At 34.9% G+C, this 20086-nt stretch overlaps 1 protein-coding gene across 1 annotated transcript; it reads left to right on the top strand.

The window, feature by feature from the left end:
• The first annotated feature begins 16899 nt into the window (after nucleotides 1-16899).
• On the top strand, nucleotides 16900-19860 carry LOC149536484 (L-ascorbate oxidase-like). Its single transcript, XM_089803973.1, has 5 exons — nucleotides 16900-17184; nucleotides 17448-17540; nucleotides 17630-17842; nucleotides 17956-18156; nucleotides 18910-19860. Exons 1-5 carry the CDS (start codon nucleotides 16900-16902, stop codon nucleotides 19858-19860), a joined length of 1743 nt encoding a protein of 580 aa, XP_089660099.1.
• Nucleotides 19861-20086: the final 226 nt, after the last annotated feature.

Genomic DNA, 20086 nt, shown 5'->3' with positions numbered 1-20086 from the left:
TCTCTCTCTCCCATCTCGTACTCTCTCTCTATCACCCCTACTCTCTCTCTCCCCTCTCCCATCCTCTATTTTCTCTCTCTGCCACCCCTACTCTCTCTCCCTCTCCCACTCCCTCTCCCACTACCCACTCTCTCTCTCTCTCACTCTCTCTCTCTCTACTCTCCCTCTCCCATCCCCTACTCTTACACACATTCTCTCTCCCATTCCCTACTCTCTCTTTGTCACCCCTACTCTCTCACACTCTCACACTCTATCACATGCCCTACTCTCTCTTTCACACTCTCTCCCATCCCCTACTCTCTCTCACACACACTCCCATCCCCCTCTCTTTCTTTTTCTCTCTCCTCTCTCATTCCCTACTCTCTCTCACACACTCCCATCCTCCTCCTCCTCCTCCTCCTCCTCCTCCTCTCTCTCTCTCTCCCTCCCTCCCTCCCTCCCATCCTATACTCTTAATCTCTCTCTCCCATCTCATACTCTCTCTATCACCCCTACTCTCTCTCCCCTCTCCCATCCTCTATTTTCTCTCTCTGCCACCCCTACTCTCTCTCACACTCTCACTCTCTCTCCCATGCCCTACTCTCTCTCTCTCACACACACACTCCCATCCTCCTCTTTCTCTCTCTCCCTCTCCATCTCTCCCACTCCTCCCACCTCTTACTCTCTCTCCAATCCCCTACTCTCAATCTCTCTCTCCCATCTTGTACTCTCTCTCTACTACCCCTACTCTCTCTCTACCCTCTCCCATCCCCTAATTTCTCTCTCTGCCACCCCTACTCTCTCTCTCACACTCTCTCCCATGCCCTACTCTCTCACTCACACAATCCCATCCTCCTCCTCCTCCTCCTCTCTCTCTCTCTCTCTCTCCCTCCTCCTCCTTCCCTCTCTCATCCCCTACTCTCAATCTCCCTCCCATCTTTTACTCTCTCTCTACCACCCCTACTCTCTCTCACACTTCCTCTCTCTCTTAGCCCCTACTCTCTCTCCCCTCTCCAATCCCTCTCTCTCTCTCTCTCTCTCTCTCTCTCTCTCTCTCTCGCTTTGCCTCTCTTTCCTTCCCTCTCAATGCACTATATAGGTCTTAATACTGCGTGCACACTAAACTACAGACGTGCTATTAAGACTCAAATTTTAAAAAGATTTATAGCACATATGCACTATTTAAAGCTTTGCATTCTACAAAGACTAAGGCTTGGTTTTTCCTTGGGGATCCAACCCAAAGGTTTGGAGTCTGTAAATTGGTTTGAAACATGTTTTGCTGCAAACATACAAAAAATGATTGATTTCTCTTTTGTGCTCTCCTTCAAGTTTCCTCGTGGTTGAGCATCGATAAAATTAGGTTATATGACATTGTAGGTCTCCGTGTTAACTATATAACCATATAATTTATTTTTTATTTGAACTATTTCAAGCCTTTCAACTATAATTTCTTTTGAATGTATGTCCATTTTTTGTAAAAAACCAACATGTACTAATTGGGCTATAAAATTTAGCCCATTCATTGAATTTCACAACAACTTAGTTTTCTAGAAACTAAACTCCATTCTACACACTTTGAAAAAAAAGATGTTTTTATTTTAGATTAATTTTCAATCATTTCTAGGGGGAGCACATAGATATTTCATATTTTTGCAATGTGTCTACTTAAAAAATTCATTAAAAAAATACATATTATAAAATTACCCAAAATATTTGGGATAAACTACATAGTGTTAGGTAACTTTTGACTAGAGTGACTAAAGAATTTAAAAAAAAAGGTTAAAATTTAATGGGGGGCACACTTTGTACTATGTTATATTTTTTTGGAATAAACAGTACCATTTCCTATAGCCTCCTTTTTTTGAGGACCTAAAACTAAACCATTTTGAAAAAAAATTAGTAATTTAGAAACTAGATTCAAAGGACTACTACTTTTTTTTTGGTCATATCTTAAAATATTGAGCATAACTATCTTCAAATTTTTGTTAAATTTCAGAAATTGTTGATTTTAGAAAAAAGGTGTCCACTTATACCCCCCTTTTGGCACCACAAATTAGTGCACTTAACCATATATTCAAGGGAACCTAGGAGATATCCTAATAATTAAATATTATTGCCAAATAGTTATGCAAGAAGGAAATAAGCTTATCTGAGAACTTACTTGGATTTGAAATAGTAGAAATACCATCTAAAGCCTCACTAGCTTTTACATGTAATGGAAACTAGCTCCCTGCGAAAGGTCATTCATAATATTAGCAAAGATATCATAATTAATCTTAACCTCTTGTAGGAGGCTATCAACTTTATTGTAGAGAATCAACTATTTAAGGGTGAACTATTTTTGGTGGTTGTTCAAACCCCTTATAATTCCAAGACAAAACCTTCATTTATTCCTTCTCTTTTGGGAACTTTGCAAGGTTGACTACTTCCATTGGCAATCTCCATATTTGTATCCTTTGTTCTATCTAATCTACTATTAGCTTTCCCTAATTTAACCTCACTTACCACATCTTCCTTGGGTTTCACCCAGTTATCTATTTGGTTCTTCTTACCATCCAATATTATCAACATTATGTGTATCTACCAAGGTTGTTTCTTGGTCTAGCAAACCCAACTTACCAAGAAATCTAAGAGAGTCCCCCCATCACTATTTGACAAGCCCATTCAATCTTGGAGTGGCTATTTTTGATGGATCTTCTCCATCCTTTATATTGATGTCAAGTACAACTTCCAAAGATTTACTTAGGATTTTTCCCTCTTGCAAGATTGTCTCTCCCAAATCCAATATGGAAGTCTTTGGGGTTAACAATATCTCATTGATCTCCTTGGTGAAGGGATAGTCCCCTAGGCCCTTTGACATAGTCATTGACTCACTTTGTCCCACCAACGGGGGATCCACTTGGACCGATGAAATGGACCACCATAAGGGTGCCAATTGAGGTAGATCCCACCTCATTTCCTTCAACTGTCAAAACCTTAAAGGAGGATAAATTTTCCTCTTTTTTTTTTGGAAAGAATGTTTATAGTCTACGTCTAGGTGACCAAATTTTGAACACCATTGATATAAGAAGTCCCCATTCTCATAATCCAGAGCTTGGGTTCTCTTCCCCCATTTTTATCTGAGTGAGATTTACATAAGTAGGGTTTAGTTAATTGAAAAATTAATAGAGATCCATACAAAGATCAACCTAGACTTAGATCTAGTAACCTTTTCTAGAGTGATAAAATGTCTAAACAAGTTACTAATCTCCTTGATGACTCTTTCATCCTAGAATTTAATTGGGGGGGGGGGCGCTAGTAGATGAACCCATACAGAGGAAAACCAATGAGGGCCATTTGTAGGTTCAAACTTTGGTTTCCACCAAGGCAACAAAAGATCATGGTTTCCATTGCTCCAAGTAACTAACAACACCATATTGGAATTTCTTTCTAAGGTGAGTTTGAAGAGAAACAACCTTTTATATAGTGCTAACATTGAGAAACCACCCTTAAATTCTAGTGGCCACTTTTTTTTTTGACAATCTCAATCAACAGTTTGAATATTAGAAACCTTCCTACTGAGAAGATCTTAAAGAAAGAGGATATACTATTTGTTAGAGAGTCTGGTAGAAATATTTTTGGGCATGTAACTCCTAATATGACCTTTCAAAGGTACACTATTGTAGTAATCTCCATGTATCTCGTAACCACCCCGTTACAACTATTCCCCAAAGCTAGGGCAATAGGAACTGCCTTGGTAGGATTAGAACCCAAAAAGGCTAAATCATCTCCTAAAACACTTGACATAGGGTCAATTGATAGAGGAATTTCAATACTGATAGTAGAATAATCATCTTAAGAAAAATAAGAATTTATGACTTTAAAAAAATTAGGAGGTCCTAAGTCTAGGTGGAAGGAGCACACCTCAGCCACCAATGATGTAGATTCAAAAGCTTTGTCAAGCAAGAAAGTTGCAAAGTGTGTGATCTAATTAGGATCTAGGAATATTATAGAGGAATGCTAACTAATTAGATAAATTTAATTTTAAATCTTTAAATGAAGCAAATAATGTAATTCAAATAAAGGAACAACACAAATTAAACTAACAAAAGGGAAATTGAGAGATAGAAGACACAAAACAATTTGATCTTGGAGTTCATCTGTATGGACTACATCTTTAGGTCCTACTCCAATAAGGGGACCAATCCAATTAACTCCAAAATTAGGTACAATTGTTCACAAAATCACTCCCTTCAAGTATAACAGCCGATGTAGAGTGCACAACAGAAGTGTTCTATATGGGCCTTCCACAAAAAATTGAAATTATATGTATGGATTTACATTTATAATCTTTTCCAACCATTGAAATGAATGCAAGAATGTTGCATCTTTTAAGAACAATTTCTCAACTAGAGTAGAATTTAAAACCCTGAATTAATCATTAATAACTTCCATAAATAAAAGAATGAAACCAATCCTTTTTGTGAGATTAAATAATAGTAAGTTTCCAAAATTTTCTCGAAGTTATAGCCAAATCCAAGAAATAAAATAAAACTTATTGCAATTTCCTCAATGTTGTTCATACTATGATAGAATATGACCAGTCTTCACCAAAACAGCCATAACTTCTTCCAAACATAATGAAATTAATCCAAAGAAAAACTAAATGAAAGATAACTCATATAAATTTATGAAAATATAAGGTTTATTTATTTATCATTCATAATGATTTTGCACCACCAAAAACACCAGAGAAATAATAAGAAAAAATAACCAGAAAACTAAAATATACAATATCAAAATAAGTTTTCTTTCATTCCAAATCCTTCCTCCAACTTCTCCAACTTAAAATTTCATTTTTTGGAGACCAAATATATATAATTTGGAATCACATTAAACTCTCCAACAAACCTCCAACTACCCATTAACACCTTTAAACAAACTTTTAAAAAGTTGTCACCAAGCTGTAAAAGTTGTCATTACAATTTTGGCAACTTTTGAACAACTTTTACTATTATTATCCAAATGAATTCAAAATTTCTCTAAAAACTTGAAATATGATTAAAATGACTTTAATACTTAGATAATATCATTTCCACTCTATTTTTATATATTTTAGTGGTTTTACCATGCTTGACTAGGTGCCCTTGCATCATACTCCCCAACTTTGAAATTTTTCCAAGTCCTCTTGAAAATGGGGTTTGAAATGAACTCTTCATCTTCACTTTTGGTATTTCAATCCTTTTTATTAAAAATATGAACCTATTAAGAACAAATTTATGTCCTCCCCAATCTAATTTCTTCATCACCTATAGTAAAATGAGTATAACAAAAAAGTCATGGGAAAAAATCAATCGATTAGTATCAAAATCAATCCCAAAATTTGCATCTTTCTTCTTAAAGCTTCTTGGAAAATCTTCCCTTTTACCACCATTCTCATCATGAATCTGATCGCTCTCTAATATTTGTTCATTATCATCTTTTATCTTTGAAAATACTTCACCACAATCATTTTCAGCAGTGTCCATCTTCATGGAGTCTTCTATTGGTTCAACTTCGATATTAGATTCAATTAACTCTTCCTCTCTTTTTTCTTCTATAATTGTTTCTCTTTGCTCTTCCTTAAGTTCATTATCTTTTTCCATATCTTTTTCAACTTCTTGAACCTCTAAAAAATTAATTTCTTCATCTCCCTCACCATTTGCAATTCACTACTCTAGGATTTTAAGAAGTGCATCCAACTTCTTTTTATACTCTTTTCTTCTTTTTCCAATCTTTTAATCTCCTCTTCTCTTTTATTTTTTTCTTCCTTCTTCTTCTTTTGTAAATCCATGTCGTGAAAATTACCATGCATCAATTTCATAAATAAATCCATCTTCAAGAAAGTCTCTTTTAACTTTCTTCCTCTTGTGTTTGATACCTCTCCTTAGGCCTTTATTCTATTTTCTCTCTTGGTCTAGTCTCTGAGTATCCAAGTTCTCTCTCTTCAACCTGTAAAAGAAAAACACACAATCACAAAATACCTTTTACCTACACCTTTTGGGCTCTAATACCACTTTATACAGAGTGCACAACAAAACTGTACTATATGGGCCTTTCACAAAACTTTGAAATTATATGTATGGATTCACATTTATAATCTTTTGCAACCATTGAAATGAATGCAAGAATGTTGCATCTTTTAAGAACAATTTCTCAATTAGGGCAAAATTTAAAACCCTTAATCAATCATTAATAACTTTCATAAATGAAAGAATGAAACCAATCCTTTTTGTGAGATTAAATAATAGTGATTTTTCAACATTTTCTCCAAGTTATAGAAAAATCCAAGCAAGAAAATAAAATTTATTGTAATTTCCTTAATGTTGTTCATACTATGATAGAATTTGCCCAGTATTCACCAAAACAGCCATAACTTCTTCCAAACATAATGAAAATAAGCCACACCAAAACTAAATTAAAGCTAACTCATATAAATTTCCATAAATATAAGGTTCAGGTATTTATCATTCATAGTGCATTCACACCACCCAAAACACTAGACCAATTACAGGAAAAAAGAACTAGAAAACTGAAATATGCAACATCAAAATAAGTCTTCTTTCATTCCAAATCCTTCCTCCAACTTCTCCAACTTAAAATTTCGTGTTTTGGAGACCAAATATATATAATTTTGAATCACATTAAACTCTCCAACCAACCTCCAGCTACCTATTAACACCTTTAAACAAACTTTTAAAATGTTGTCACCAAGTTGTAAAAGTTGTCATTACAATTTTGGTAACTTTTGAACAACTTTTACTATTATTATCCAAATGACTTCAAATATTCTCTAAACACTTGAAATATGATTAAAATGACTTTAAGACTTAGATAATATCATTTCCACTCTATTTTTATACATTTTAGTGGTTTTACCATGCTTGAATAGGTGCCCCTACACCAACAACATCAGAAGTTCCAAAGTACAAGACTGATCACACCTTCATAATTTCTCTCTCCTTCTCAGCACTTGGACATTCTCTCCATTTCATAATTAATAATAAGAGCCTCCTAACTCCCCCGCCACCCCCCCCCCCCCCCCCCCCCCCCCCTTTTTATACACAAAATTAGACAAAATAAGGCTATAACAAAAATTTACAAAAATAACCCTCCAATTAATTCTCCTCTCAAATTAACCCTTTAGCCATTTTTGAAAGATTTGGCTCATGACAATTTTTGGGGTTAAAAATTAGCAAATAACCTTAATTTATAAGGTTGGAAGGATTTGGTTAAAAGTTAAATAATAATTATATAAAGTTCTATAAATCACACAATGGCACTAGCAATTTTGTTGGGCCAGCCGGTTGGGGGTTCTAACCCCACTGGAAACCTCCTTTTTCCAAGATTTGGCAACATACTAGTTGAATATAAGCTCACACCTAATAATTTTAAATTCAACTGGTGGTTTAGTGGCCACTGGCTTGGTTTTGGGAGTTAGTGGTTAGGGGTTCAACCCCGATTACAAAATTTTGCCACCTATTGCCCAAGTTGTCCTGTCAAAATGATGATGTCATGCTAACATCATCCAAATTTTATTTTTAACCTGAATTTCAAACTATCATATCTTTTACATCCAGATTCTATTTTTGATGAAGCAAATGTCGTTGGAAAGCTCCTTCAATTCAAGCATACAAACTCCATTTTTGTTTTTTTGAGTTGCGTTGGATTCAGAATTTTGAAAACTTTAACATGGTGTTTATTTTTGGAGTTTTTGATATACTTCATATTTTGGTGAAAATATCCTCTAGATCAATCATTCCCATGCAAGAGCTTTCAGACATCTAAAAGTTTGGATTACTCTTAAAGTAGATAAGGGTATAATTCCTTCACTTTATCAATCTCCATCCATCTTGCCTTGCTTGGATACATACGGTGCAATCCCACTTGGAGGTATTCAATTGGTCCTCTTCCTGAAGTTTTGACATTTCTGTCTAGGATAACATCTTTTGGCAATTTTGACATATACTTTGGTGAAAGATCATCAACAGATGGAATCTGAATGTCAGTGTCTTCATCCAAGATCATTAGAGGCTCATACAATTTCAGATTCTCCACATTGATAATTGAGTAAATTTGCATGTATGGAGGAAGATTAAGGTGGAAGGCTTTGGTACCAATCTTTTTCAAGATCTCAAAAGGATCATACTTGATAGGCTTGAGCTTCCTTCTTTCACCTTGCATTCTTTCCTTGCTAATGTGTAACCAAACTCTATCACACCGACTTGGAAATGGTGATTAATGTGATGCTTATTATGGTGAGCCTTGTATTTTTCTTGTCTCTGCTCCAACTATGCTTCTACTACTTGTTGGATTTCTTGGACCTTCTGGATGAACTTTGAAGCCCTTTTTGCATCATGGCATCAATCGATAATGTCATCCTTCCCAAAAGAAAAATCCATTGGTGTCTTAGGTAAATAACCGAAGCAAGTATCAAAAGGAGACCTCGTTGTAGAAGAATGTGTTGCATGATTATAAGCATGTTGCACATAATGAAGACTTTCATCCCACAACTTAGGATGCTTATTGTAGTAACCTCTAAGTAGATGAACAACTGTCCTATTGACTAGCTCTATCTATCCATTGGTCTGTGGATGGAAGGTTGTAATCTTCTTCAACTTGGTATCCATGAGTCCCTACAAAGATGACCAAAATTACCCCAATAATTGAGAATCTCAAACTAATACAATAGAAGTAGGTAACCCAAAATGAACCCATACAAATTGAAAGTATAAATGAGTTGTTAGTTCAGCAGTGACTTTCATTTTTACAAGGCATTAAAATACACATTTTTCTAAACTAATCACGTACTACATACAAATAATCATGACCCTTCCTAGACATAGGTAAACCTCCCACAAAGTCCATAGATACACTTTCCCATGGATGGGATGGTACAGGTAATGGTATGTACAAACCCAATTTGCTATTACTTGGTTTGCTAGTTGCACACATTACACATCCTTTTACATACTTAGTGACAGTTTCTTGCATTCGAGGCCAATAACAATATTTTTGCAATTGAGCCAATGTTTTGCTTACCCAAAAATGTCCTACAATCAAAGAGGTGTGTGCTTCTCAAATTACATGTGCGTGTTCATCTTTAGGAATGCATAGTTTTCCCAAGTGATACAACAAATTATCTTGTACATAGTAATTTTTCTCTTCTACATGTTTACCCTAGATTAAAGCTGCATAGATATCCTTAAAGTTCTCATCATTAGCATATAGTTCCTAAAACCTTTCATGAACCATAGAACTATTCTAAAGGATTATCAAAGCATTCATAACAAGAGGTTTAGAGAGCATATCTACTACTTTGTTATGGACACCTTTCTTGTACTTAATTACCAAATAAAACCATTGTAGAAAACCCATCCACCTAAAGTGCCTACTTCGTTGCAACTTAGATTGTGAGTGCAACTATTGAAGTGGTTGGTGATTAGTGTGGATTACAGTTTCTTTTCCCATTAAGTAGTGTTTCCATTTCTTAACACTCTAAACTAAAGCATAAAGCTCCTTATCATAAGTGGGATATTTACTTACTACTCCTAAAAAAGTTTTAGAGTGGTAGCAGATTGATTTACCTCCTTGCATTAGTATAGCTCCCATATAAAACTTGCTCCCATATGTCTCAATCTCAAATGGTTGATGTAAATTTGGTAAGGCTGGAACAAGTGCACTGCTCAACTTTTCCTTCAAAGTGTCAAAAGTCTTCTACTATGGACCTCCCTACTAAAAAATTGTCTTAGGTCTAGTTAATGCATGCAATAGTGATGCAATGAAAGAGAAGTTTCCAATGAACTTCCTCTAGTTTTGTACTACACCTAAGAAACTCCTAACTTCTCTACTTGTACTTGGCTTAGGCCATTTTACAATACATTCAACCTTCACAAGGTCTACTTTCAATTGGTCATCTCCTACAACATAGCCTAAGTACAAGTTGAGGATGTCTTAGCAAATTTGCATTTAGACATCTTTACAAAAAGTTTTTCTTTTCATAGTATATCAAATGCTTTCTTTACATGAATTACATTATCATCCCAAGACTTACTAAATACAATAATATCATCTAAATAGACTATGAAAAAATCATCAATAAAAGGATGAAAGACATCATTCGTGACTCTCATGAATGTAGCTGGTACATTACAAAGCCCAAATGGCATAACCAACCACTCATAAAGTCCCTATTTTTTCTTAAAAGCAGTTTTCCAAATATCATTTTCTCCAATTCTTATTTGATGATATCCACAACCTAAGTCTAGCTTAGTGAAATAAATTGCATTTTTCAACTGATCAAGTCAATAATCAATTCTAGGAAGAGGGTACCTATTCTTTACCATTATCTTGTTTAGATCCTTATAATCAATGCACATTCTCTGAGTCCCATCTTTCTTTAGAACCAACACAATAGGAGAACCACAAGGAGAAGTACTAGGATAAGTACTAGGATAGATAACTCCTTTCTTGACTAGCTCCTGAACTTGTTTCTTGATTTTTATTCTATAAGATTGATAAGAGGTACATGTCAATATTAGGAAGTGGCACATCTTGCTACAACTGGATCTCATGTTATATATCTCTCTTAGGAAGAATCCTTTCAATTCCTGAAACAAGTAATCATAAGCAAAAACAACTTTGACCAATTCAGTTTTATGTTTTGGATTATCCTGTAAATGCCTCAGATGTTTCATCTTCTTTGGCTTTTACAATCATCAACACAAAATTCTTACTAGATTTGACTAACCTTTTCATTTGACCAGCATTGACTAATGCTAGATTAGTCTTAATCTTATGTTCCCATACAATATATTCAATCTTATCTTTAAAAAGATGATACTTATTTTCCCCCATATAGAAGATAGCCTATCAGTCATACAAATAGAGACTCCTAAGTACAAGACCACAAATATCTAAAGGGACTACATCAGCTTCTACCTCATCTACAAAGTTTGTAGTGATAGCAAATCTTGACTTACACTGCTTAGTTACTTGTAACTGTGCATCATCGCAAACCCATCCAATAGGATATGGTTTTGGATGAGGTGTTGTAGTCAAATTAAGCTTTTTAACAACTTCCTCAGATATCAAATTAAATTGAAAACCCCTATTAAATGATGTATCAACCTTATTATGCCTGATAACAACTTGGATGTAAAATAATTCATTCGTTTGCTTATCATTCTTAGGAGTAGATTCTTTAATTGTACTTGCACTTATGCTAGAAGAACTTGTAGCTAATGGGAAATATATACCTTTTCCCTTACCTTGGATCCTGGTGGCAATGATCCTTGTTTCATCTCCAGAATTAGATCCAAGATCTTGTTGAATTACAATAGTAGTCTTTTGTTTGCCTTTATTTCCACCATATATCTTTGGCCTTTTTTCTGGGTGCAGCTTCCAAAACTTAGAATCATCATGCCCTTCTTTCTTGCAATGTGAGCATGTGGTTTTTTCACCCTCTTTCTTTACTATAGTTTCTTTTTTCCCCTTCCCTTTTTCTTTGGATTTACCTTCAAACTTAGATGAGTTCTTTTCAACCCTATCAATGAAAGTAACCTTACCCCTTGACTTTAAGTGTGTCACTTGTATACTTAATTCATCCAAATTACATGGATTCGAAACCAAAATAGAATGTCTAAGGTAAGAATGAAGACCACCTATGTACTTGACTAAAGTATTCTAGGTATACAATGGAACATTTAATGAGATAGCCATTTTTCAAAATTCATGGGTGTACTCCTGGATAGGTTGACCTTTTCCTTGCCTAAATGTTGCCAGTTCATCATTAACTATTGCACATGACCTAGAGGGTAGAATTGCTTCTTTAAAGCAATAAAAAATTCTGACCAAGACAATTTGAACTTACCATGATATGAAGTTTCATCCTAAGTCCTACTCTCCCACCAGGTTAGAGCTATACCACCTAACTAAAGAGTGGCTAACTAAATTCTATCAACATCATCTACAAGGTTCTGAACTCTACAGTAGACTTCTACTTGTTGAATCCAGACATCTAATTTCTTAGCATTTAACTCCCCACAATACTTTGGCAATTCAAACTTTACATCCAACTTGATTGAAGGCTTATGTCCACCCTTAAAAATGTTCGAAGACTCAAATTGGGTAGAAGAAGGAGAAGAGTGAGAAGAAGGAGAAGAGGGATGTGTGTTTGGAGGATCATGATCATCTCCTTTCTTTATCCCTTTGCCCTTCCAAGCTGCATTTCTTCACATCTTTTCTTCTCTTTCCTGTACCAAAACTTCTACCATTGTCTACAAATTCTAAAGAGTCTTCTAGATACTCTTATCTAGAAAAACTTGTCCACCACCTTCATCTTCCATTTGTGAGGATGGTTTAGTCCTTTGTTTTCTAATCTCATGATAGTATTTCCTCAAGCTTTCCTTTGCCTTTCTCGATCCTGGATCTAGCTAGCATTCAAATCTATAATACTAGTCACACAAGAGCTCTGATACCAAATTTGATCCAATTAGGATCTAGAACTACTATAAAGGAATGCTAACTAATTACATTTAAAGTAAATTTTAAAGCTTTAAATGAAGCAATTAAAATAATTGAAATAAAGGAACAATACAAATTAAACTAATAGAAGGGAAATTGAGAGATAAAATACACAAGAGAATTTGATCTTGGAGTTCATCTGTATGGACTACATCTTTGGGTCTTGCTCCAATAGGGGGATTGATTTGATTCACTCCAAAATTAGGTACAAGTGTTTACAAAATCACTTCCTTCAAGTCCAATAGCATCACACTATTCCAAGGTATAGGACTAATCACACCTTCATAATTTCTCTCTCCTCCTCCACACTTGGGCATTCTCTCCATTCCAAAATGAATAATAAGAGCCTCCTAACCCCCCTTTTATACACAAAATTAGCCAAAATAAGGCTGTAACAAAAATTTACAAAAGTAACCCTCCAATTAATTCCCCTCTCAAATTAACTCTTTAGCCATTTTTGAAAGATTTGGCTCATGACAATTTGTGGGGTTAAAAAATAGAAAATAACCTTAACTTATAAGGTTGGCGGGATTCGGTTAAAAGATAAATAATAGCTCTCTCTTAATTATACAAAGTGCTATAAATAGTGCAGTGGCACTAGCAATTTTGTCGGGCCAGCCAGTTGGGGGTTCCAACCCCATCAATGGCCTCCCTTTTCCAAGCTTCGATAGTATACTAGTTAAATATAAACTTGCACCTAATAATTTTAAATACAATTGGTTGTGCAATGGCCACTGGCTTGGTTTTGGGAGTCGGTGGTCAAGGGTTTTACCCCCATTAGGAAATTTTACCACCTGCTGCCCAAGCTATCTTGTTGGAATGATGATGTCATGCTTACATCATCCAAATCTAATATTTTTACCTCAATTTCAAACTACCATATCTTTTACATCTAGAGTCTATTTTCAATGAAGCAAACGCCACCGCCACTAGAAAGCTCTCGACGAGATCTTCAATTTGAAATCCTTTGTTGACCACTTTTGAGATGTTTATTTTTCACCTTTTCTAATGCCCTCTAAGCTAGGGTTTGACCAAAATTTGACTAGCCATAATTCAAGCATACAGACTCCCATTTTTGTCTATTCGAATTGCATTGGATTCAAAATTTTGAGAACTTTAACATGGTGCTAATTTTTTGAGTTTTTGAGATACTTCAAATTTTGGTGAAAATATCCTCCAGATTAGTGTAGTTCTCAAGGATAATGTTTTGTCTTTGATTGTTATTTGGTGGGCTTGTACATATTTTTTTTCATGGTTGGTTATAATGTTGACTCTACCACAAGTTGTGCACTTGAGGTGGTAAGAAAGACCATTATAGTTGGAATCATCGAACATGGTGATGGAAAATGTCTCAGGGTGACACACATTTTCATGAACTACACTGTCATAAAGTTTAGATTATGTCATTAGATTGGAAGTGTTTTTAGCTTTCTACTTGTACAAATTATAATATTTTCCTAGTACAACCATTTATATTATAGTTGGCCTATCACATAAGCCTAAGAAGTGGTGACATGGGATATTCTTGTAGTGGGTTTGATTTGAATTATATTTGGTTTATATTTGTCCTAGATGACCTATTTGTATTCGCATTAGAAGATTTTAGTTGTATGGAATTCTTGGATACTTGACAAGATATTGACTTTTTTGTTTAAGACTTGTGTGTATTGAAACATAAATTAAAGATAATTGCACAAAGATGGGGAATTAAAGTGTTGCTAAATACTTATTTGGTCACTCAAAAAGGTAGTCAAGTGTGTGCACTATGGCTTGGATTTCATGAGCCTTAGGTGAAGGAAATTGAAAACATATTATGTACACACTATAGAGTGTGTGAGATATAGAGAATATGTGATATTGAAATTTCCTAAATAAGCATAAAAAATAACCTTCTAATTATGTAGTCAAAATACAAAAGGCCTTTCCAAGTCAATTATATGACTAGGATAATACACAAAAGGTAATATTTAAGTATAAGTTACCTACTTAAGTTACCATTTTTGTATATACTTTCATGATGTTTGAAAGTGGTTTCATATTCATAGGGTTTAATATAAAGATTCTATATTCTAATGATTTTTAGGAAATTTCAGACTTGGCTATATTGTAGGAATCACTTATCTTTAACATAATTCCCACTAAACTATTTATTATAACTTGAATCCTTTGACTTGTGCATGATCATTTAAGTATTTTTTCTCTCATTGTATTTCCTATGCTATGATTAGTCTAGTAATTTACACATACATTTAATTATGTTAGGGAAGAGAGAGGGAGGGGGCAGGGGTGACAAAGAGAGAATACATTAATAATTGTAGGGTACATTTTATAGTTCTAAGTCCTTGTAATGTGTCATAATGGGTTATGGTAGTCCTAGAATCCCATAGGACCCCCTAGGACACATTAGCACCTCTAGGGACCTCTTATAAAACATTAATCATCATAGAACACACTAATTGTTTGTAATATGTTCTAACTTTTTAATAAAGGCTTTTAATGGGTTCTAAGTGGTCATTCCTCTATATTTTCATGTCATCAAGGTGATCATTTAATGATGACAGAAGTTACAACCATCTCAACCATGAAGATTCTTTATTATTAATTGTTATGCCATGCGATGGATGACATTTGTGCCTTTTACAACTAAATAAACTTAAGCTGTCTAAATTAAGAGAATCAAAAGTACTTCATCTCTAATAAACTATCTAAACAACTAAGAATTCCCACTCAAATATCTAAACTATCTAAGCATGAGAATTCAATTGTCTAAATTTAAGAGATTAAATCTTTCCCATCTAAATAAACTAGAGTTGTCTAAATTAAGAAAATCAAAAGTACTTCATTGTAACTTTCCTTACCAATATCTACACCAATCCATCCAACGACCAAACTCTATTACAGTATTACTGTAAATTTTATATACACATATATCTACCTACTAATACATTGACTCTTGACTTCTAATTAAGCACGTTTTGTAAGCTATTATATGTTACATACAATAGATGCCATGATTGAAGGGGAGAGCTTCGTCAGCTCTCAACCAAGTTTAAGTAGATTAAATTTTAAAATGCTCGTATACTCTTAACAAATTTATTTCGAAGATGCTTCCTTACCACCGTTGAAAGCATTAAGTTTGGGGAAACGTATCTATTCGTGTAGATCATCCAACGTATCTTATCGACAAGAGGACCAATTGTATTTTGACCATCTGAATCCATAAATCATATGACAGGTCCGTCTTGTTCAAGTTTCTGACAATCCACCTTTACGTACAATGCAAGAACTTTCCTTAATGTCAACGACCATTTTCATAAGCTCCAACTTACATAAGACTTATCCTCCTCTGGTATTTTTCAAATGTTCTTTTGGTTTGTTTTCTTGAAAATCCTAGAATCCGGTCGATTGAGCAGGCTGTATATTCTTCGAAGGTACCCAATGCAACTCTCACTTAAACAAAACATAGCCATTCTTTGAAACAATCCTTTGATTTGACTTTGACTGTTTTGAATAGATTTCTTTAATCTTTAGGTTAAGAAGAAACAAACAAAGAACCTCTACATTTCTTGGTCAATAGGATGGAATGATTCCCAACCCTAATCAATTAATTATAAAGTTCAACTCGGTAGATATGTAAAGTAAATTTCTTCCGGCGCTGTAATACTATTTAATAGTGTAATTTGAGATTATTAATTGGAATGGTGTCGGTTTCCAAAGTAATGATTTTAGGCAAACCGGTCAATTGAACTCCTATACAAATCCGATATGGGGCAACTAGCTTGTTATTACTTATTGATATCTGTTTAGCAGATCCCTACAATATTCACGGCATTATTTAATGGTGCTATTAAAGATTCTTAACTAAAATGATAGTAGTTACTAAATAAATACATCTATCCTAAAACCTGTTACATAATTTACCAGCCTCCCACAATAAATACTTTGGCTGTTAGCTCAACTAAATTTGAGCATTGTCATTCTGAATGAAATATTATATATGTCTATTCCATTTTTCTAATTGAAATTATAACATTAGTGAAAATTAAACTTGTAAAAAAAGTCAACTATAACTATTTAATACTTTTAGTTTAATAATCAAATCTTAATGTGATGTGTAAACCGTCATAAATAAAATTATATTTTTAAATAATAATATATTTCATTCCATTCTAGCAATTTTGAAATAGTCATATCAAGGGAAGAACCTTTGCTGTTTCTCTTCAACAGGAGGGCTCCATTTAATCATTTCAAGAGAGCTTTAAATAGGTCTAGATCTGTGCTTATTACATCTCACCTGTTTGTTCTATCTGCTATAGGATACAGCTTCAGTATTAGGGTTTTGTGTTGAATTTTTATTCCTAGTTATATTGCTGAGATATGAATAGGCCAGGAGGATGGATGTGTAATATGTTTTCATGGTGTGTATTGGCATTGCTTGTGACGGTGCCCATCTGCACAGACGCTTCAAGGATTCGCCATTACAGATGGAATGTAAAGTACGGGTATAAATCTCCCGATTGCTATGAGAAGCTTGTGATTACCGTCAATGGCGAATTTCCAGGTCCAACAATTCTTGCTCAGGAAGGAGACTTAATCTACGTAGAGCTCAATAACCATTTACCCACTGAGAATCTCGCCATTCATTGGCATGGAATTCGCCAGGTACTAAAAAAAGAAAAATCTAAGTACATATCTGGGTTTTCTGGAAAAGACTTGTTTTTGTTGAATTTTTTCATTGTGAATATTTTTATTGTTGAAAAGGCATGGTTTTTGTTATAATTATAGTGGCTCCTTATTAATACAAACAAAATAGACACATTATGTCCTAAAACTATTGCAGTCATTTTCCTGAACTATGAAGAAAAACTTATGTCTGTTATGATATTATTACAAAATGAACACATTGTCTGATTGATCGATTACAGATTGGGACTCCATGGAATGATGGAGCTGAAGCAATCATTCAATGCCCCATTTTACCAGGACAGACCTTCGTTTACAAATTTACACTGGATAGAGTGAGTATTCCTTTTGAATTATGATGATATCTTAATTAACTGAGAATTAGGGTTGAGATTACTCTGTTGTCCATGTGTTTGTAATGTAGCCGGGCACATATTTCTACCATGCCCATTATGGGATGCAAAGATCAGCAGGTTTCTATGGATCTATTCATGTTGCTGTTGGTAAAGGAAAACAGGAGCCCTTTTCTTATGACGGTGAGCTCAGTGTTATATTGAATGATTGGTGGCACAAAAGTCACCAGGAGCAAGCCCATGGCTTGTCCTCCAACCCCTTCGTATGGGTGAACGAACCAGAGGTAAACAAGAAAAAGAAAAGGCGAATTTTTTTTTTCTACAATAATAGTATCGCTTCAATTGCCGTGTTCTAAAATTACTGAGAAATGTGTTCATGATGTTTTTATCTTGTCAGTCATTGCTTATTGGAGGGCGTGGAACATACAACTGTTCCCTTGTGAATTCAATAAGCAATGCAGTAGGTAGTGGCAGTATCTGCAACTCCACAAATCCACAGTGTTCAACTCCATACATTCTATCTGTTAAACCAGGCAAAACTTATCGTCTGCGCATTACCAGTGTGGCTTCTCTATCTTCCTTCAATTTTCTTATTGAGGTAAATTACATTTAACATCTTAATGTTTGTGCTTTTGTTATATTGTTTTTAGATAGAGGAAAACAAGCAAGCTGCTAATGTTTAAAATTTTTCAATACGTGTAAATAGCTAATGATTGTGTAAATTAGTTAACTCATATGGGTACTGTGAATTTAGGCTGTCCTTAAATAATAGAATAGTCACAGTTATTTCGAGGAGGTCATCCATTTCAGTACTATTTCAGTTTGACCGGGTTCAATTAGGGAGTTTCTTCCATGGTTAAATTCTAAGTATTGTGCCTTATGAAACATTCATTAGAAAGTCCCTTAAGCTCACCAATTGATAACTAGGAGATATTTTCCACAGCAGGTCAAATTGTGATTTTGCTATCAGAATTTAACTGTGTAATTTTTAATTCAAACTCATGGACCCATATTTCATGAATAGCGATTCCGACAAATCCATCTCTCATGAGAATAAATGGAACACTTACCACTCATTGAATCTAGATTATGTTCACCCATCCCAACTCTAGTTTGAAGATGCTTAACTACTCACTCAACATAGATCAATAAATTTGACTCAGAAACTAAGACAGATTAAATCCTAATAGCAATATCACTATTAGTTTGAATTGAAATAATAATAAGATAAATGATCTTTAAATTTTTTATTTAGTTTTTATACTTCATATAAGTTCGACTCAGAAATTAAACATCATTTACATTAATTATCCTCTTGCTGATTTTGATTTTGGCGTTGAATACAATCCAGGGACACAACATGGCCGTAGTTGAAGCAGACGGGCACTATGTGGATCCATTTGTGGTGCAAGACCTAAACATATACTCTGGAGAGACATATTCAGTTCTTATCAAGGCCGATCAGGACCCTTCTAGAAATTATTGGGCAACTCTTAATGTACGTGGGCGTCAACCCAAAACACCCACAGGACGAGCCATATTAAATTACATTCCAAACTCTGCTACCATAGTTCCTCCTTCCATGCCTCGAACTGGCCCCCTCTGGAATGATTCTACATACACCTTGAACCAGGCCAAATTATACAAAGCCAGAGCAGGATATGTAGAACCCCCTCCACTTCAATCCAATAGGCGTATCATACTTCTAAATACGCAAAACAAAATTGATGGTTATGTGAAGTGGGCAATCAATAATATCTCCTTTGTGCCACCCCAAACACCACAACTGATAGCCCTCAAGTACAACCTAAGCAAATCCATTGATCAAATCCCCGCCCCATTGAATTACCAGCCTTATGACATACTAAACCCTCAAACGAACCAAAATGCAACATATGGTAACCCAATCTATGAACTTGAGTTTAATTCAACTGTAGATGTGGTTTTGCAGAATGCCAACATGCTAGCCAAGAATACAAGTGAGATACATCCATGGCATCTTCACGGCCATGATTTTTGGGTCTTGGCTCATGGAGAAGGGGCATTTGATCCCTTGAAGGACACAGAGAAATTTAACCTGATAAATCCTCCTTTGAAGAACACTGTGCCTTTGCTTCGATACGGTTGGACAGCTATAAGGTTTAGGGCTGATAATCCGGGGGTGTGGCAGTTCCACTGTCATGTGGAAGCTCATTTCTTCATGGGAATGGGAATTGTGTTTTCAGGGGGAGTGGAAAGAACATCAAGGCTTCCCGCATCTATAATGGGGTGTGGTGAAACCAAACTTTTCTTCAGATATTGAATTTCTTTAGGGCTCAATTTCTTTTTTGTGAATATGATTGTAATAACACATTGCCAAGATTTCAAACTTTTTTTCTAAAATGTTATTTCTTATAATGGTTATGCTGATAGTAAAATATGGGTTTAATCATGGAGGAAACTCCTCGAGTAGTACTGGAATGGGACCTTTCGGAAAGTCTCACCCCCCGTGTGATAGCAAAACTATCTCCTACTTATCAAGTTATATA

This window comes from Cupressus sempervirens, chromosome 10, assembly GCF_028749045.1.
Source record: "Cupressus sempervirens isolate cs-2001-9-10 chromosome 10, ASM2874904v1, whole genome shotgun sequence".
Taxonomy (NCBI): Eukaryota; Viridiplantae; Streptophyta; class Pinopsida; order Cupressales; family Cupressaceae; genus Cupressus; species Cupressus sempervirens.
The sequence above is the reverse complement of the archived record's forward strand: the minus strand, read 5'-3'. Positions and strand labels throughout refer to the sequence as shown.